This window comes from Euphorbia lathyris, chromosome 5 (assembly GCF_963576675.1).
Source record: "Euphorbia lathyris chromosome 5, ddEupLath1.1, whole genome shotgun sequence".
Taxonomy (NCBI): domain Eukaryota; kingdom Viridiplantae; phylum Streptophyta; class Magnoliopsida; order Malpighiales; family Euphorbiaceae; genus Euphorbia; species Euphorbia lathyris.
In genome coordinates this window covers 89,030,729-89,051,926 of record NC_088914.1, presented here as the reverse complement: position 1 = coordinate 89,051,926, position 21,198 = coordinate 89,030,729, and the positions used below count along the sequence as shown (strand labels likewise).

The 21,198-nt window shown below is 34.9% G+C and overlaps 1 protein-coding gene and 1 long non-coding RNA gene across 4 annotated transcripts; one reads left to right on the top strand and one right to left on the bottom strand.

The window, feature by feature from the left end:
- Positions 1 to 7,801: 7,801 nt before the first annotated feature.
- LOC136230649 (pentatricopeptide repeat-containing protein At2g20710, mitochondrial-like) lies at positions 7,802 to 12,259 on the top strand. Of its 3 annotated transcripts, none has more exons than XM_066019785.1 (4): positions 7,803 to 8,303; positions 9,104 to 10,330; positions 11,747 to 11,849; positions 11,938 to 12,259. In XM_066019785.1, the coding sequence occupies exons 1-4, from the start codon at positions 7,884 to 7,886 to the stop codon at positions 11,940 to 11,942; spliced, it is 1,755 nt and encodes a 584-aa protein (XP_065875857.1). In that variant the 5' UTR covers positions 7,803 to 7,883; the 3' UTR covers positions 11,943 to 12,259. The 3 variants fall into 3 exon arrangements, with proteins under 3 accessions (XP_065875858.1, XP_065875857.1, XP_065875856.1); XM_066019784.1 differs by having other exon boundaries at positions 7,804 to 8,303; positions 11,943 to 12,259; XM_066019786.1 differs by lacking the exon at positions 11,938 to 12,259 and having other exon boundaries at positions 7,802 to 8,303; positions 11,670 to 11,808.
- Positions 12,260 to 20,043: 7,784 nt separating this feature from the next.
- LOC136229259 (uncharacterized) lies at positions 20,044 to 20,440 on the bottom strand. The gene is made up of 3 exons (XR_010689025.1): positions 20,349 to 20,440; positions 20,211 to 20,270; positions 20,044 to 20,123 (listed from the first exon to the last, which is right to left on the bottom strand). It is a non-coding gene; the product is annotated as an uncharacterized lncRNA (long non-coding RNA).
- Between the last annotated feature and the right edge of the window lie 758 nt (positions 20,441 to 21,198).

Sequence of the window (21,198 nt, the reverse complement as noted above, 5' to 3'; positions counted from 1 at the left end):
CACTGGGGCAAAGGTCTCACCATAGTCAATACCTTCTTGCTGACTGTAGCCCTGAGCTACAAGCCTTGCTTTGTTCCTAACTACATTTCCTTGCTCATCCAGCTTGTTGCGGAAGACCCATCTTGTTCCAATGGTCTTCTGATTCCTTGGATGTGGCACTAACTCCCATACATCGTTTCTTCTGAATTGGTCAAGTTCCTCTTGCATTGCGCTTATCCAGAATTCATCTTCCTCAGCATCAGCGAAGTTCTTAGGTTCCTGAACTGAGACGAAGGCTACATTGCTGAGGTATCTCCTGAGTTGGTTTCTAGTCATCAGGGTATTCTCAGCGGCATCAAGAATAGCACTCTCTGAGTGTCCTCTTGGTATTCTTATCTCCTTTGGTAGATTTATGTCTTGTGTTGTCTGTGTTTCAACAATCTCTGCAGGTAAAGACTGGTCAGTGAAAACAATATTTGGTTCACTTTTACCTTTGGTCAGCCCTTGAGGGAATGACTCAGCGGTTGTATCTTGATCAGCGGGTACTGAGTGTGGATCATCCTCGGTAAGCGGCAGATATCTTCCTGCAGGGTTAGTTTCGTCGAACTCAACATGTACTGACTCTTCTAAAACTTGAGTTCGTTTATTGAAAACTCTGTATGCTTTGCTGTTTGTTGAGTAGCCTAAAAAGATAGCTTCATCAGCTTTTGAGTCAAACTTAGCTAGGCTATCTTTGGTGTTTAAAATAAAACATTTACAGCCAAAGGCACGAAAGTATCTAATGTTTGGCTTTCGTCCTTTCCAAAGCTCGTAGGGGGTTTTCTTTAGTATAGGTCTAACAAGAGCCCTATTAAGAATATAGCACGTTGTGTTAACAGCTTCTCCCCAAAAGTACTTTGCAAGCCTATGCTCACTCAGCATTGTCCTGGCTATTTCAACCAAGGTTCTGTTCTTCCTTTCAACAACCCCATTTTGTTGAGGCGTCCTAGGAGCAGAAAAATTATGGTCAATGCCGCTGGCTTCACAGAATTCAACAAACTGTTGGTTTTTGAATTCTCCACCATTATCACTTCGGATGTAAGCCAATTTTAGGTCTTTGTCATTTTCAAGTTTTCTAACCAAATTTGAAAATGTCTCAAAGGTCTCATCCTTGCTACTCAGCAAGATGACCCAAGTGTACCGAGAAAAGTCATCTATAATGACCAAGGAAAATCTTCTTCCACCCAGACTCAGCGGCTGGACTAGACCGAAGAGATCCAAGTGTAGTAACTCTAACGGATGCTTAGTTGAGACAACATTTTTACTATGAAAAGATTGTTTGGTTTGTTTTCCAGCTTGGCAAGCGTGGCATAGTTGATCTTTTTCAAATTTATGTTCTGGCAGTCCCTCAACCAATTGCTTTCTTGCTAATTTGGCCAGGAGGTCCATGCTTACATGACCAAGTCTCTTGTGCCATAGCCAGGAATTTTCTTCCTTTGAAACTAAGCATACCGTGTTTGAAAACTTATTCTCCAAGCTCAGCATGAAGACATTATCAATGCGAGGTGCAGTTAAAATTAACTCATTAGTTTTACCCTCGAATATTTTACATCCAGTGTCATCAAATATAACTTTTCTCCCATTGTCACATAGCTGAGCTACGCTGAGTAAGTTATATTTGAGTCCGCTGACTAGGGAGATAGACTCAATAGTAGGATTACCTCCAATGGTTTCTGACCCTACTATCTTACCCTTTTTGTTGTCTCCAAAACTTACGCTTCCTCCTCGTTTACGCTCAAATGTGATGAACTGAGTTTCATCACCAGTCATATGCCTTGAGCATGCGCTGTCAATATACCACATCTTTGACTTCTCGGCACATCTCAGGCTTACCTGCAATGTAACTAGTTACTTTTAGGTACCCAATTCTTTTTGGGTCCTTGCTTGTTAGGTTCAACAGGTAAAGCATCATATTTTATTTTATGGCGGCATACTTGGACAGTATGGCCATTCTTTCCACAGAAGTCACAGCTGACCTTCCGTTTAGGATTTTTCACTGACTGGTCAGCACCCCAGTGCTGAGCGTGCCAGCACACCTTTGTGGTGTGTCCTTTTTTCCCACAGAAGTCACACTGGACATTCCGCTGGGGATTCCATCTCTGCTGACCAGTACTTCGGTACTGAGCATTCAGAGAAATATTTCTTTTGTTTGGAACCTTTAGTTGGTTCTGAATGGATGTGACGTCCTTTCTCAGTTTCTTGGAATCTGATTGGACCTCAGAGATAAACTTTTGCATAATTCCGATGTTACTATGCAAATCTGAGTTGTCCTGAAGAAGATATCGAAGGTCACTCAGTTTGACCTCCTCAACCTCGTCACATCGCCTGCTGAGTGCTCTAATTTTCTTATTACACTTTTTTGACAAGTGTGTAGAGGTCACTCAGGGCATTAACCATTTCATTTCTGAGCTGGGGAAGTGATATTACCTCATTTGATTGCTCCTCATCGTCAGATGCAATGGAGGGGTCAGCATGCTCAGAGATGCACGGCTCAGCAAGTTCGTCAGCCATAAAACAGATATTTGCTGACTTAGTGGCATCAGCTTCTGATGATGAAGACTCATCACTGTCGCTCCATGTTGCCACCATTGCCTTTTTGCCGTTCTTCCTTTCTTTCCTCAGCGTGGGGCAGCTTGACTTAATATGGCCAGTTTGATGACATTCAAAGCATGTAATGGGCTTTGAATTGTCCTTCTTGTATTTGATGTCACTGGACTCAGCTTTATACTTATCAAACTTTCTGTAAGGCTTCTTAGAATATTTGTCATTCTTTTTGAACAGCCTTTTCATCTTCCTGGTGAACGTAGCCATCTCCTCATCATCTGTTGAGCTCCCATCAGTGGAGTCAGCTTTAATGACAAGAGACTTTTGCTTCTTGTCTTCAGACTTTTCCTTCACCTCGAAATTCTTCATCGAGATCTCATGGGTCAGCAGTGAGCCGATGAGTTCATCATATTTATAGGTGGTTAAGTCTTGAGCTTCCTCAACAGCTGTCTTCTTTGCTTGCCAGTTTTTAGGAAGACTCCTAAGAATCTTCTTGACCTGTTCTTCCTCGGTGAAGATCTTCCCAAGTCTCTTGAGCTCGTTGATGATGTTTGTAAACATTGCATTCATGTCAGATATTCCTTCATCATCGTTCATTTCGAACAGCTCGTATAGTCTCATCTGCTGGTTCACCTTGGACTCTTTCACTTTGTTGGTTCCTTCGTAGGTGACTTCCAACTTCTTCCAGATCTCTTGCGCCGACTCACAACCTGATATCTTATTATATTCTGCAGCATCAAGCGCACAGTGAAGCATATTTATAGCCGAAGCGTGATTTTATAGCTTCTTGAGATCATCCTCTGTCCATTTGGCCTCAGCTTTGACAACTGTTTGGCCAGCCACAACTTCAACAGGAACAAACGGGCCTTGGACTATTGAAAGCCATGCACTCATGTTTGTTGCCTGAATAAAGTTTTTCATCCTATTCTTCCAGAAGATATAGTTAGACCCGAAGAATAAGGGAGGCCGAGTAATGGACAACCCCTCAGGTAAGATCTGAGTTGTTTGGTTTCCTGGCAGAAACCGAGTGCTGTTTTCAGCCATAGTGGGGATCAGCTCAAGGTAGTTAAACCTTTAACAGTGAGCTTTTAAGCTCTGATACCACTTGTTGGTCCCTTATAACGTAACAAGTTAGTTCCAAGGGGGGGGGGGATAGGAACTATATAAACTTTTAATACGTTAAGACTGCCTTCTTTTTCTTTGAAAAAGGATTACATAGCGCGCTGAGTAAATAAGACACTAGCTTAGTCAACTGGTGACTAAGTCAGCTTCTTTCGTTGAGTCAGGAGATAACACTTTGAGTCTATTCCTGAACTCAGACACTCAATACACACAACTCAGCTTGACCTCTTTACTTGGTCAGTTTTGATTAAGCAAGCAATATATATATATTAAGGAGTTTAAGGTTAGAAAGATATTACTCAGCAGATTTATCCAGGTTCGGCCTCCAAGCCTACGTCCTATCCCCGGAACACGTTCCGAGATTTCGAATTCTCTACTGAGCTCTTTAACGGTAGAGCATCAAACTTTTTACAACTTAGAAGCTGAGTATAACAAGAGTACCTTCCTCTATACCTCTACTCACTCCTAATCTCACGCTGAGTACTATAACCGAGTACTCAACCTCTCCTTTCTAATCTCTAGAAATGATAAAGATTTGTCCTAAACAACAATTGCTAAGACACTTTAGATGATTGAATACTCACTCTAGACTTTTACACAAAAGATATAGAATTTGGTGTAAGAATTTGCTTTGCTTTTTCTTGTAGAAGTTTGAGTAGAATTTTGGTCAGCGTAATGGCTTGATCAAGTTCTGTGTAGAATGAAGCAACTGAAGGGCTCTATTTATAGAGACGTTTGAGACATCGGTCATTTCGAATTTCGAAATAACCGTTGGAGGGAAACGGCTTCCTGTCGTTGTCACTCAGTTTTGCTCAGAGCTCTCGGCCAATCAGATTTGAGTATCTTCTGTCCTCAGTCAGTGTTGAGCAGCTTTTAGTCAGCTCGGCAGAATGTCTCTCCATTTATGGTAAGGTCAACTAGACAGCGTTCTGTGTCTTCTGAACTTTACCCAAAGTGGAATTGCTTTGTCTGGAAGTTGTTCTTGCTCAGCTGCTGTCTCGTACTCTTTGTCGATTCAACTCAGCGGCTTCACTCCGAAGTTGTTCAACGAAGGTCTTCTAGATCCTTCTCTTGCTGAGTTGCGTTTTGATCATAACGACAGCGTTTTGCACACGCGGGCCGAGTTGTCTTGATCTGTTTGACTTTGGGCCTTGACTTCCGTATTGGGCTTTGGCCTTTTACTCTTTATGTCTTATAAATAATTTTAACTCAACATTGAACAAACACATTAGTATAATAAATCAAAGCATTTAAACTTAGTGTGTTTAGAATATATTTAATTTTACTTAAATAATTTTGTCAAATCAAAATCATGTGGAAAGGTGTTTCAACAATAACAACTATTATGTTCTTCACAAAAAGCCTTAATCTTTAATTCTTTCTCTTTCATTTAACTTCTTTGTGTCATCAAATCTCTTCATAAATTCCATCTAATACTTTTTTTTTTTTTGGTAAGAAGGGAAGAAAAAAAAACAAACAAACAAAAACCTAACCCGGGATCAGTCTAGGAAGACTGACCCCAATCCTATCCTCAAGAAGAGAAGGTAACAGAAAAGAAGGAGGAACGGAAAGGGTAGAAACACCTAACATCCCCCCATGCCCAGCAGCTGCCAAGCGATCCGCCACGCGGTTTTGCTCCCTATAAATATGGGAGAAGGTAAGAGAATCGAAGGCAGGACGAAGCCTCAAGATGGCTTTAATGAGATTCTGACTCTTAAGACAAACAGCCTGTCTATCCGAAATCCTGTTGATAGCCTCCAAATTGTCAGACTCCACCGAAAGTCTTTTAACACCCATGCGAATGGTGAGTTTAATGCCAGACAAGATCCCCCAGAGCTCTGCAGTAAAGGAGGAGCCCGTACCTAAGTTATGGGTAAACCCAGCCAGCCAGGCGCCACCAGCATCCCGAAGAACTCCACCAGCAGCAATTCTGCCATTACTAAGGCAGGAGCCATCCGTATTTAACTTGACAACCCCTTCCCTGGGCTTCTTCCAACCAACTAACTGGACCTGTAGTGCCCGTTTGATTCTAGTTTTCAAAATTATTTTTTACCTTTTAATTCTAAGCATGAGATGAAAAAAATGTTTGATAAAATTTTAGGACAATTGTTTTTGACATAAAAATTAACTAATGTTAATTATCCATCACCAACAACAAGTAAGAACATGTGAACCATACGATCACGTATAATGGTTGGCTTAACATATTTTGTCATTTGTCACCGTGAATTTATACTTAGATTCATCATATAAACACTCTTATTTATTAATTTGAATTTATACTTAGATTCATCATATAAACACTCTTATTTATTAATTTGATGGATAATAAAATTGATAACCACCTCAAAATCAAACTTTCACCTAAATAAAGGTGTTAGAAGTCTAAAATTGATAAATTTAGACATATAAGACCATTTTTAGTTCAGGAGACAATTACGGTTGTTTATATCAAATAATTCTTATGCACGGTATAAAATCTAACTATATCTATCTAAGACCATTTTTCTTTCAATCTTATCTTACACCTTTTTAAGTCATATTTTTCTCACTAGATAGATTTGGGGGATTTCTTGCATTATCAATTTGACAAAGATAAGGAGTGCAGTTACATATGACTTTCACCTACTTTCACATCATTTGAAAGTGATTGAAACTCACTGAAAGCCTTGTAAAAGCGATTGAAACTATTTTGAAAAGTCTTGTAAAACCGATTCAATATAATTCTAAAAATTCAATCAAATGGTTCTATGAAATAACGGTAAAAACGACTACAACTAAGGACTACCACTACTTGTGGTGTTGAGGAGGCGAAAGTGATTTCATACTCGTAAAAAGTGATTGAAATTATTATAAAAAATTACATGGAGTTACATATAACTTTCACTTATTTTCACCTGCTTTTACACCGTTTGAAAGTTAATGGAAGTGTATTAAAGTAATTGAAACTCATTGAAAGCCTTGCAAGAGCGATTGAAACTATTCTGAAAAATTAAGTCAAAGGTTTAATGAAATAATACTTGAGTTTAAGCAGGTTTACATATTGAATAATAATTCTCGACTATCATATTTTTATCCTTATCCCTATCTCACCTTTATCCTTATCTCTATCCCAATAGAATATCAAACGCCCGTAAGATCATAAATGGTTAGTTTGAGTCTTTGATTGAAGTTTAGTACTATAACTAGTTTTTGGCCCGTGCGATACACGGATTCATCTTAATATATAAATATTAATAAAAATACAATCTAATAATTACAATTAATGACATAAATGTGTTATATAAATTAAATATTATTATTTGATTTTCACATTTACTTTAAATAATATTTTTATAGATAAATATAATAATAAAATAAAAACTAATATATTATATATTATATTATATTTTTTATCAGTAAAAAAGGAGGAAGTGACACATCAGTTCCATCGTTACTTTTTTATATTATATATAGATATGTAGAGAATTAGAGAGATTTTAGGGATTAATTTAAATTCTGTAGTACTCTTATATATATGGGATAAAATAATCTTTTTATAGATAAATATACATAATAAAATTAAAATTAATATATTAAATTTTTTATCACTAAAAAAGGAGGAAGTGACACCTCAGTTCCATCGTTACTGTTTTATATTATATATATATATATATATATATGTGTGTAGAGAATTAGAGAGATTTTATGGATTAATTTAAATTATGTAGAACTCTTAGATATAGTACGGATAAAATAATCTTTTTATAGATAAATATATATAATAAAATTAAAATTAATATATTAAATTTTTTATCACTAAAAAATGAGGAAGTGACACCTCAGTTCCATCGTTACTGTTTTATATTATATATAGATGTGTAGAGAATTAGAGAGAGTTTGGGGATTAATTTAAATTCTGTAGAACTCTTAGATATAGTAAGGATAAAATAATCTTTTTATAGATAAATATATATAATAAAATTAAAATTAATATATTAAATTTTTTATCACTAAAAAAGGAGGAAGTGACACCTCAGTTCCATCGTTACTGTTTTATATTATATATAGATATAGATATTATAAAGTAAATAGTTTAATGGCCTTGGTTGTAATTTACCCACAAGTATAATTTAGCCGTAAACTTTCCTCTTGCCAAACTTTCTTTCAACCCCTGAAAAATTCCTCTCCCATAATCGCCATTTTCACTCTGTAGCTTCATGAACCTGCTCGTGAAACCAAATTCATACCCATGGAATCGTTGTTATCGACTATTGAAAGCTCTATTAGCTTCCCCGAATCCTTTAATTTCTTCCTTCTCTTCCTCTTCCTCTTCTCCCCAAATCGATTTTCTGGAGAGTACAAAATCGAAGGTTGAAGATCAGTCGCTCTCCACGGTTTCAATTATCGACGAATTTCTCCAATCTGGCAAAAAAATCAAGCGATGTAAACTGCGAAAATCATCATCTGCGCCTATCGGTCCTCTCACACGCAGAATCCTCAGTGCAAGAGATCCGTCGCTCTCTATGTTTTCAATTCTCGATCAATGGAGTGAAAACGGATTAGAAGTTAAGCTATCCGAGCTGCATAACGTAGCCAAGAAGCTTCGTCAACGATGCCGCTTCAGTCACGCTCTTCAGGTCTCCCTTTTGAATTTCTAACTATTTGTCATTTTGTGAGTAACATGTTGTTTCATTCAATTTTTTCTATTCGATTGCTCTAGGGTTTAAGTGCAGATTTGGCTGTTTGTGGCATTGTTTTAATTTGAATGAGAAAGCTGGTTTTTCTAGTGATGTTTGTTGAAATGGTGAAAATTGATTTGGTTATGCTCCTAGAAAGCTGGTTCTGGATAGAAGGCAAGGTTTCATATAGAGCAATATCAGACTCCATTAATGGCAACAAAAATCCATTTCCTGCTAATTTGGTTCTATGACGGCACGACCTAAGCTCCACTGGCATCTATGTAGAAAAGTTAGTGCTAATTGCACAATTTTATACATGAAGTCTAAAATCTGTTCATCCCTAATAGCCATAGGATTGAATTTATACTTTAGGTGGTGCAGACATTGAACCAACTTAATGGGAAATGAGCTTCCATTGGATCTTCCATTAATGGATTCTGAAATTACTCAATCTATAAACGTGCTAACAATGTATTGTTTTATACATAGAGTCTATCTGTTCTCCCCAATAACCATAAGTCTAAACTTGTACCTGGTCGATTATATATTTGTAGCATTCAGTTGGAAGTATATGATTTATGATTGCTAGGGGTTCTTAACTTGAGCACAATAGGCATTCACATGCAAGAGCAAGAATGTATAAGAGAGATAAAAACTATTCTTGAAATATTACCTATCATTTTAAGCTTTCAGGTTGAGTGGTTCCTTGACAATGATATAGAGTAAAATTCCTGATATATTTTCCAGTTTTATGTTAGATATTAGAATGGATGAGTGATAAAAGGGGCTCTGACTTATCTGCTGAACATTTTGCGGTTCGGCTCGATTTGATATCAAAAGTCCATGGCTTAGAAGAAGCTGAGAAGTATTTCAACGGCATCTCTGATACTTCAAAAGGCTACCAAGTTTATGTTGTTCTTTTAATCTGCTACGGCAATGCTAAGCAGTTGGAGAAAGCTGAAACCTTAATGCAGACAATGCGGGATATGGGGATTATATTAACCGCATATGCTTATAATGTAATGCTAAATCTCTATTCTAAGATGGGAAAATACGAGAAACTAGACCTCCTCGCGGAGGAGATGGAAGAAAAGGGCATTAAACACGATGTGTTCACTTTCGAAATAAGGTTGCATGCTTATGGTGCCTCAGGTGACATTGAGGGAATGGAGAAACTTTTAACGAAGATCAATACGGATCCCGAACTCGAATTGAGCTTCCGTGCTTACTGTTTTGCAGCATATGGTTATCTGAAAGCTGGCCATATTGACAACGCTATGATAATTTTGAAGGCTTCGGAGCGGTTAGCGAAACGTAACTTGAGAAGATACGAAAAGCTCCTAAATTTATATGCTGCTACTGGGAATAAAGCCGAAGTGTATCGTGTATGGGACTTGTATAAGCAGAAGATGAGATATTCCAACACAGGCTATATGTCTATGATAAGTTCATTAGTGAAATTAGATGATATGGATGGTGCTGAGAAGATCTGGGAGGAATGGAATTCTGCAGAGATGAAATTCGACATTCAGATTCCGAATTTGATGATTACTGCTTATTCTCGAAAAGGGTTTTGGGAAAAGGCTGAGGAATATATAAACAAGATAATAAAGAGAGGCAAGGAGCCTGATGGTGCTTCTTGGAATGGTGTAGCAACCGGATATTTACTCGGTGGTCGAATGTTGGAAGCAGTAGAAACGATGAAGAAAGCGATTTCTATGAGCAAACCCGGATGGAGTCCCCGCCTTCATTCTTTGGCTGCATATCTGAAGTATTTGGAAGGTGAAGGAGACAAGGAAGCAGCAGAAGAGCTTTGGAAAATGATTAACGAGCATTGTCATCTCTCTACAGATGAATATAACAGATTGTCCAGTCTTGTTAATGACGAAAAACTTACCAGCAATGCAGTTGGGTTGCAGATGGAAGATGATCAGATGTGTGTTGAACCACCAACAGCCTTGGAGTTTTCAGACAAGAGATCTAAGGTACGGTAGATTAGTTATATCAAATTATCTTTTTTCTTGTAAGTGAATTCGAGATTCACAAATCACTCGGGTTTTCATGTTATAATCCTGTTATGCTAGTTGAGGTTTACTAGCAGTTTTCTATTTATTATGGATAAGCTACCATAGTCTCAAGATTTCTTGGAAGAGTTAATTTATGCTCTACTTATAAAACAGTACAATTTCAGTCTCAATGTTTATCAAATGTAGCAATTAAACTCATCACTAACAGAAATTGATGATTGTGCTGTTTTAAGTGCCAACTGGTGGGAGGGACGACTCAGGATTGTTTGGTGTTAAACATTATGTACGAACCCAGACTTCTAGTGCAAGCCAGAGAGAAAGGTTAATGGCACAATCATCTGCTGTGTTAATTTCCATTAGTGAGGCTTTTAATTGCGTTATTTGATAAACGTTGGACCAAAATTGTACTGTTTTTTAGGTGTAGCTTAAATTAGCTCTTCTAGACTATTTTGGTACCTTATCCCTATCTATATCTATCTATCTATACAGGCCCTGTTTGGTAAAGAGCTTTTTGGAACAAAATTAGAAGTTTGAGCCACTTTAGAGGTTTTGACTAGTCAAAACTCTAATAGTGGTGTTTGGTGGAATGAGGTTCGAAAGAGCTTATTGGGTCCAAAAAGCTAATTTTGAAAAAGCTCATTTTAAGAGCTTTTTCAATTAGCTTATTGCTCCATCTCTTTTGAAAGACATTTTTACCCCCTATTTACTACCCTCTAACCTCAAATAAAGACTTTACCATGTCCTTATTTGTCATTTTACACAAACAACTATTAACAATCAGTTAAGTTTTACCAAACAAGTTTACACAATCAGCTAGTCAAATCAGCTAACCAAAAAGGTAATTAGCTAACAACAAATGTAATCAACTAACAACTATTTGCCAAACATGGCCTATATATAATATTAGAAGCAGAGAGAAATTATAAATAGTGTTTTAGAAGCCTTTTGGCTGAGTTGGCACTCTAGAGGCAAATCTATACTGTTAGATGAATCTAGTGGTGGGACGGATGACTCAGGATAGTACGGTGATAAACATTATGTATGAACCCAGACTTCTAGTGCAAGCCAGCCAGAGTGAAGGGTTAACGGCATAATCATATGATGTGTTAATTTCCATTAGTGAGGTTTTAATTGTGTCATTTGATAAACGTTGGACCAAAATTGTACTGTTTTTTAGGTGTAGCTTAAATTAGCTCTTCCAGGCCATTTTGGTATTTTATCTCTATCTATCTATATCTATACTATATATAATATTAGAAGAATAGAGAATTTACAAAAAGTGTTTTAGAGTCTGCAGGTTGCGGACTAACGATTTTGTGATTAAAAAGATAGATATAACCAGTACCCACCCCTCCCCTTGATTTTCTTTTCTAGCTTCTGATCCAGTCCCAACGATGGCGAGCACGAGGACTCAGCCAGCCTTCATCGCCGCTGCTCCCAGAGCCTTTGTTCTTCTCCGGGCTTGATCTCAAGCCAGGTTAGTATAGTTGATTTGTCTTTCAATTTTTTTTTTTTGAATTTTAAATCCCTAGCCCTAGGTTCGTATTGACTTTTTATTTGCTCAGTATAGTGTAGGATAAAAACATGGGTTCTTACGAGTCTGCAAGTGCTTCCCGGGATGGCCGTGATGAAGGTGAGTTGGTTGCTTAATATGATAGTCTATATTTTAAAATAGTATTCACATAGATCTGACCAAATCATTCATCGTTAGATATAGGCTGATTATATTGTGAAAAACTTTCTTAGCCTCCAAACTTATGCATATGAACAGAATTATGCTTTGAAAAAATATTTCGGTATCTTGAACTTAGGGTTTTCCTTTTAATTTCTGTAATGTAAATGTAATAGTTGTTTTAAATAACCGTTAAGTAGGTATGTTTTTAAATTTTTATTCGCTGTATTAAATTTTGTTCACTTAGTGCTAGTGGCAAATACAAGATTGGTCTGTAGAGGGACCGATTTTACATGTTCGTGCATAAAAAACGTTTTTTTTTTTGGTTAAATCGAATTTGCTCAAATTCTTTTCGTATATATACGTGTTATCGTCTGACTGGTCTAGAACTAATTTTTACGTACCAATGTAAAACTTCTCGAAATTAAACTAGATGTGTACTATAAAAGTAAGATTAATTCATATTGGACAAGCTTTGAGAAATTTGTCGCTTATCATATATCAAGTTGGATTTTGTAATTAAATACAAACTCAATGATTTAATTAACCACTTCAAACCTTAATTTATTGGAAACAGGAGGCCAAAACCATTTATAATAGGAGTAGTTCCAACGGTCGAAGGAGTTGGAAACCATCCATGGTAGGGTTGTTCCGGTTAGGGCTGTAATCGAGCGAGCCGAGCTTTGGCCTGCTCAGGCTCCGCTCGTTAGAAAATTGACGAGTTTGGGTTCAATATTCTGTTCGTGAGCTGCTCGCAAGCAACTCGTTAATTCAGTTCATTAACTTCGGTCGTGAACAACTCATTAATTATGTTGATTAATTATATTGATTTAAAATTTATTTAACACAAAACTACATAGTTTTGAAATCTATAAAACTAAAATTTACACAAAACTACGTTGTTTTACATGTTCCTCTTTATAAAAATATTATTATTAATAAAATAATCAAACTAAGTGTGTTCATGAACAATATAATCGAGTTTGCTCATGTGCTTGTTCATAAAGCTATAATCGAGCATGCTCACGAGCTTTCGAGCCGAGCTTTGTCGTGTTCAAGCTCGACTCATTTATAAATCGAGCTGCACACGATCGAGCTTTTATTGAGCCGAGCGGTTCGACTCATTTTCAGCCCTAGTTCCAGCGACCTCGGGGTCTGGTAGGGATGTAAATGGAATGGGGATTCCCTGTCCCCAACAGTGACCCGGCCTAATGAGGATGGCAAAAGTTATTCCCGCCTGTTAATCCAAGATGGGGATCCTCGAGATAATTGATTTTTTTTGGATGATGTAAGTACATTTTAATTTGGTGATAGATTGTTTGCAATTTTCATGATTTGGAAAATTTTGAGAAGGATTGTTAGTACTTGGTAATATTGGCTACTGCTTGTTTTTTTTTAAACGTTTTAGTCATTAGTGATTTTTTTTAAACATAAACGGTGATTCCTTGCGGAGAACGCAGAATGAGAATAAGGTTTTTGGAACATTTGTAAATGAGGAATGGGAATCCCGGCGAATACGGGGATGGGAATAAATTTATCTCCGTTTAGCTTGCGGGAATGAGAAATGCATTCCCTGTCTTGTTCCGTCCACATCCCTAGCCCTCTTGTCTCTGCCCTTACTTAGTGCGGCAAAAAGCGGCATTTTGTTTGAAGATTTTTCTTATGACTTACAAAATCCAGCCTCATAGTAATGTTTGAAGATTTTTCTTATGACTTACAAAATCCAGCCTCATAGTAACGCGGCACACTCGAGAAAAAGTATGAAATGTTTATCATTTACATTATTAATTTGACGGGATGGGAATTAGAAAATGAATTGAGATGTGACTAATTCTATTAGAACAGATATACGAGACTGAACAAAAGTGGCATTTTCTATGTTCTTAACATGTAATTTTCAAAATTTTCTACTACTAATTTTATTTGTTTACAAGCTTTTATGGGAACTTTACATTAGACAGTCTATTAGTGTAAGAGAAAATAACAATAAAAGATATTTTGCTTTCCACTTTTAATATACAGTGATTATGTTTGGCGGATATAGTTATTAGCTGATTAGTAGTACATTTCAACAACAACAACAATAAAACCTTAATCCCGAAATGATTCGGGGTCGGCTAATATAAACCATCATATAAAATCGTGAAATCAAATTGTGTCAGCGAAAGGTTGATTGCTAATAGTTGTTTAGGTAAAATGACAAATAAGGAAATGATAGCTTCAAATAAATCTTAAGCCTTTATTCTCCTCTTTAACTAGATTGTGGTGGGCTGCAATTAGATGTATAAGTCGATTTTTCGAACCCAGATGACATTTTGACAATTTATCGGAGAAAAAACAACGAATGGATCTTGTAGGATTTTCAAGAAATTATTCAATTTTGCTATTTAGTATTGGGCTAAAGCATTAAAAAATCCATGTGTTTTTCTTTTTTGTCAAATTGATATTTGTAAATCTTTTTCTTATCCAAACGGGAAATAGATTTTTTGCTTGACTGAAAACAATGACCTCAAAATTAAAATGAACGTCAATGCTTTCAAAATTGAAAAAATTAAAGACTTATAATATTTTAAGTAATTTTAATTCTTCAACTATTCAATTTTGAGGTCATTTAGGTATTATTTGGCGATGAGAGAGAAAAAGAATGTTTAGAAAATTAAAATTTTGAAAATAATGATTTTGGAAAATAAATAATTGGTACTAAACAATTTTAATTTTTGAAATTTTCCATTTTTAGGTTGTTAATAGGTATTTTTAGGGATAAGGTACCAAAATAGGTCTATGGTTTTTGAGGAAGTATCAATTTAGGCTCCACGTACAAAATAACGTCAATATAGGCTTAACGTTAAAAAATGCATCAATTTAGGCATCGAGAACGGATTGGACACGTTATTCCTATTACTCTGTTAAGTTTTGATTTTTCCCTCCACGTACAATTGACAGAACTTAACGAAGTAATATCAACCTCGTGTCTCGTTCCGTTATCGAGGTTTAAATTGATATCCTTTTTCAAATATTAAACCTATATTGGTGCTATTTTATACGTGTAGCTTAAATTGATACTTTTCTAAAAACCATATTTGGTACCTTATCTTTTATTTTTATAGTGTCAAATTCAGGGTCAGTCCTGGACCTAGGCTATGAGTGCGCTGGCCTAGGGTCCGAGGCTGTAGGGGCCCAATTTTAATATTAGATATGCATATAATTCAAAGTAAAAACAATTTATGCTAAAATTAAACTAGCGTCCTAGTACTCCCTTACCATTGAATAGTCCCATGTTCTCCTCAGGATCAAATTTTTTTTTAACAAATATTGGAAATAGGAAAATTTAAATAGGTCCATATTCGATTCTCTTTGAGAGCAATTTTTTTTTTTCTCAAAAAAAAGAACATTTATACAAATATTAAGTAGGAAAATTTAAATAGAAATTCACTTTTCAAAACTTAAATTATATCAAACTAATAAAATCATCATTTTTAATATATTTTAAAAAGGTTTATAAACTAATGGTCTAAATATATTTATTAAGGTTATGTTTTAAAGAATCTAAATAATTAATATTTTATACTTAAAAGAGGTCTAATAGATTTTTTTTAATATAGATTGGGGGTTAGTTTAAGAATTAAATGTATATTTGATCTCTGTTGTATCTAAAATTTTATCATATAATTTGGTGACATTTACTCTTGAAGGATTTCTATAAGTGACATTTAACCCATTTTAGATGGAAAATCAATCGATTTGTTAAATTTTTTTTTGCCACATGATACAATTTTTTGACACGTGATATATACATGTGGCAATTGATTTAAATTTTTACCACATAGATTTAATATGTAGATAAATAAAGAATTAATTTTTTCACGTATTAAGTCTATATAGAAAAATAATAATAATAAAAATTATTGGCAAAATTTTAACATATCGGTTAGTTTTTTTTATCAAAATTAGTTAAATGCCACTTATGAAAACACTCTAAAGAGCAAATATTATTAAATAATATCACATTAGCCAAATGACAAAATTTTGGATATCACATGAGGTTTAATCTATAATTTAAAGAAATTATGAAATATCTTTTTGATTTTGGATAAATAATTGTATTGAGTGAACGTAGTAATATGTAATTATTAATGAAATATTTTTTTGTTTATCATGTATTGAAATATATTTTAAATTCTTTTACGTAATTTTTTTAATTAAAATGGTTTTTATTTATTATTTTGCCTAGGGCCTATTAATTACCAGGACCAGTTCTGGTCAAATTAAACGTAAAAACTCTTACACTTTAGTTTCCATTTGGATAAAGATTTGTTTTACAGATATCCCTTTAACAAAAAAAAAAAAAAAGAAAGCATATGCTTTTTATTTTTTTAGAATTTACCCTTAGTGTTGTAGTAGTTGATTTTTTTTTAACTTTATTTTTATTTACATTGACATCTCTTTTTCATAGGCAACTTTGGTTTGGCTTTCTCAAATTTTTTGTAATGATGATGGTAATATCAAAAAAAAAAAAAATATATATATATATATATATATATATATATATATATAGTAGCTTATTTTCTTTAATAGTAGATAGACTGTTATTTTGTTACAAATGTAAAGATAAGAATTTTTATCGTAAAAAGGTAAATTTCATCTATGGTGTACAACATTTATCCTGAATCACATTTTGGTGTACAAATTTCAATTTGTTAAACTAATATATACGTACTTAGAGGTGACCTCCCACTATGGTGTACAACATGTAAAAATGACCGATCAACGCCCAATCAACGCGCCACCTCAGCTTTGACCGGTCAAAAAGTAAAAAAAAAAACTCACTTAATATGAAATTACTTTTATACCCTTCTTCCTCTTTTCTCCTTTCCCTTTTCCTATTTTCAACTCTAGCTTTCTCTCTCTTAAACCATCCTCACTTCTCTCTCTCTCTCTCTACCTTAGTTAACAGAGATAATAGAAAAAAAGTGCCACAATTTATTAACCTTCAAATTCTTGTCTCTTCTCCTCCGATGCACTGTACAACCTTCAAATTTCAGCATCTCTGCATTCTTAAACAATCTTAAACACTCCCTCTCTTTAACTCTCGTCCACTTCTACCCCTCGCCGGCCGTCTTGCAACCTTTGCTTTTTTCTACAGTTCAAGGCTCCTGCAATTTCGTTTCCGATACAACACTGATAAATAAAACATCCCGATCAGGCACTTGTCGAATTCAAGTTGTTTATTCCCCCGCTCGAGTCTCTTCCAAGCGATATTCTAACTTTCTCTCCCTTCTTTTCCAACCCATCCATTACCCATTCCCCAAAACCTTCTGCAATGGCTTCTACCGTCGCCGGACTAAAATCCACCTTACTGCCTTTCTCCCCTTCCAAGGCCACCCCTCGCACATCCGGCCCGTTTTGCAGCCTTCTGATCTTGTCCATTTCTTCATCTATAACAACTTGATTGTACCATATGATTTTAAGCTTTTGAATTTAACTGAATTCCATGAAAATGAATGTCTCGAATTCATACCCATTAATCTGGGAAATTAAAAATATCTATTATGCAAACTTCCAAATTTCTCTAGATGTTTTTCATACTTTATTAGTTTTCTTTGGGAAAGGTATTATGTCCTTGTTCATTTTGTATGCTTTTACACATGCTCAAATACACATTTCAAAGGATGAACATTTAATTTTGATTTTCTGTATGAAATTTTGGGTGATGGCTATTATTAAATATCAGCCTCCGCAATTCCTTGTCCCATCTTCTGATATGTTTGAAATTTTACTCATTTGTGAAATAGAATTGATAAGAGTTTGATTGAAGAGAGAGAGAAAGATGTTAGAGAGAGAGAGAGGAGTTAAAGAGAGAAATTTAAACAGAGTGAAAGAAATGGAGGGAAGAAAATGAATAGATGGAGAGATAAGAAATGGAGGGAAGAAAATGAATAGATGGAGAGATATGGATATATAAATAATTTTATATTCAGTGGTTAATTTTTTTTTACTTTTTGACCGGTCAAAATTGAGGTGGCGCGTTGACTGAGCGTTGACCGGTCATTTTTACCTGTTGTACACCATAGTGAGAGGTCACCCTTAAGTACGTATATATTAGTGTGACAAATTAAAGTTTGTACACTAAAGTGTGATTTAGGATAAAGGTTGTACACCATAGGTGAAATTTACCCTAGTAAAAGGACACAACTAGGTTGATACCTTCCACAAACTCTGGCAATTTCGTATTTGAGTTGTATTCATATTGTGTCATTTTCGGGTTCGTGTTAAAAAGAGTAAATCCAAACTCAATCTAAAAACTTTCGTGTTAATATGTTCGGGTTAGTATCGATCTCGTGTTTTCAAATTATATGTAATTTCGTTATGCATATATATATTAATGATAACTTTGAAAAATATAAGAAATATGATGCTGTTTTTAAATATTTTATGTCATTTTTAGATTAGTATGTTAACAATAACTATCGAAAAGTCAGTTAATATCACGTTAGAGGGTCATGTAATGTGTTTATAACATTTTATGAGGTTCGAATCATATTTGCAAGTAATAATTATAATTTTATTATCTTTATTAATAAAGTAATATATAACAATAATTTTAAATATTCATATCGTTTTCGGGTTAGCACATCAACTCTAACTTAACCTAAAAATTTGCGTGTCAGTTTGGTGTCAACTCAAAAATGACACATTCCCTACTAAGATATCACTACAACAAATTGTCACTTGTGCCACGGTTAAAATCGTGGCACAAGTTTAAAATTTCCGTAGCTACACTACATAGCCACAGAAATTCTTCCGTGGCACAAGTGATCGTGGCTAAGTAGTTGCCACAGAAAAATAATGATCGTGGCGTAAATGAGTTCTTACGCCACAGGAACGTCCGTGGCTAATCACATCCTTTGCCACGGGTAAACTCGTGGCAAGAATAAAATACATGTGGCAAGTAATAGCAACCCGTGGCAATCAACCCAACATAGCCACGAACAAAACCGTGGCAAAAGTAAAATAATTATGGCTAGAAATCTTGTTTAGCCACGAGCATAACCGTGGCAAAATAGAACCTGTAGCTAGAAATTTTGTGTGCCACAAGCATAAATGTGGCAAAAATAGATTCGTTGTGCCTGTAAAGATTTCCTAGCCACGAGCATCATCGTGGCAAACATAATCAGTGGTAATTTATTTTAATTTATTATTATTATTATTATATGATCTTTTGAATGGATGAAGCTCGTTAAAATCAATATGAAAGTGAATAAAGACTCAAATTTCAACCAATCTTCTTAAAAATAATATTTATTAATTAAACATGAATCTTTCTAGCTATCATCCATCAAATGAAAATCCCAACAGGAAAAGAAAATTTATCAAAAGTATCCAATAGAAAAAATTTCCCCCATCACTACCATACAAATAATAATAGAAAAAATCATAAGAAAAAATGATATTCGCAGCAAGCTTCCAAAGATTGGAGTTACCCCACTTGTAGTTGAAGAAACCAAATGGTTTAATTCACCAACTGTTACAAAATCAGCAATCAAAGTTAAGACAATATTTATATACATTAATATTACGAAAGCAAACAATGAGAATGTGGACCGATCTCATTACCATCTTCATCAAACTCCACATTAATTTTTTCCCCGGGAGGTAATGCTGTAAACTTTCTGCAGTATACAATGCCTCTGGTTTTTCTAATAGTACCTAGATATGTAGAGAGATCAAAATATGTAATTAATGCAACACACCAAATCTTTGAAAATTTGAAAGCCAGTGATAGAAAAGATGGAAGCAACATGAAATAGCCAATCATCATAAACTTCTATAAAATTGAATTGTTGAGGATTACTAGCAAGTAGCAAGAAGAGAAATAAATATTGCAGGACCTGATAAAACAGAAATAACAAATCAATTCATACCAGGAAGATTAAGTTCTCCTTCCATATTTGCAGGACTTGAACCGCTCATCGCTTCACCATCAACATCATTAGGAAAAGTATCTTCAATTCCAGCTCCTCTTCGAAATTGTCCAACTTGATCATAGCTTGTCTCCAAAATGTATATCTTCTTGATAATCTGTATTGAAGAAAACATTTAAATGTTTAACGAAAACAATAGTTCATTAAATCAATGACATAAATAAGATTTCAACATGTCTTAAACCTTTCTCTATTTCAGCATCTTCGTGCCCATTAGATTCATTCTCATTGAAATCTTGGCTACCTACATCAGAAAAGGAAAAAAATAAATACTGTAAATATATCATATGGACACCTGGTATTATATGATAGTAATTCTCACATGGCCCCATGGGGGTTGCAGGACAGTAGTTATCTTCATTGTCAATATCTTCACACGTTTGCTGCTGAGTACTAAAAGCTACATTCAAAAACATATTTGTACTTGGATCCCAAAGTTATATAAATTGAAGGGATAAGGTACCAAAATAGGCCTAAGGTTTTTGGGGAAGTATCCATTTAGGCTCAACGTTCAAAATAGTACCAATTTAGACTTAACGTTTACAACATAATATAAGTTGCAGATGATGGGATATTAGTTATTCCCACAGTTGCAGATCCTCCCTTGAAGCTTAATACAAAGAAAGGGTATTCTGCAGAGTCTCAAGAAAGGGTGTGCCAAAGAAAAATTTATGTTAATTAACATCAAACTAACACATATCAACATCATCATCTTCATGATTTGTATCTTAGATGCTATCAATTTGTTGCTGCACTGCAGATGAACCATGGCATCTTGTAGAGCTCCTATTTGATCTAAGGGAGCCAGCATATATTATATATGTATGTATAGCTATCAAAATGAAGATGAGTATGAATACTAGTGTTGCATCAAATAAACCAGCATTTAATTAAATTTAATAAACAAAAGCTTCATATTTTGTTAATTATGACAGTGTAGAATTCACTTTCCTAGCTAGGGCTGTTGATTTTAATGAAGAAATAATGAAATTAATCTAAAAGTTTAAGCTGATATTCAAGATATAGGATTTCAACCTTCAAGATCTCTATAGCATGTAAAGAGTATTTATATTACTTGTGAGACCACAACCGACAGTTAAATAGTGTGAGATGAAACCCAGAGTTCCCCAAACAATTCAGTGGATAATAAAAAGAATCCCCAATGAAGTGAT

What these genes read in the sequence shown, in the direction of transcription:
- LOC136230649 (XM_066019785.1), top strand. Translation starts at nt 7,884, where the DNA reads ATGAACCTGCTCGTGAAACCAAATTCATACCCATGGAATCGTTGTTAT. An exon ending in GCTTCAGTCACGCTCTTCAG is followed by an intron (nt 8,304 to 9,103) that starts GTCTCCCTTTTG and finishes GTTTTATGTTAG; the next exon opens with ATATTAGAATGGATGAGTGA. An exon ending in TTTCAGACAAGAGATCTAAG is followed by an intron (nt 10,331 to 11,746) that starts GTACGGTAGATT and finishes TTTCTTTTCTAG; the next exon opens with CTTCTGATCCAGTCCCAACG.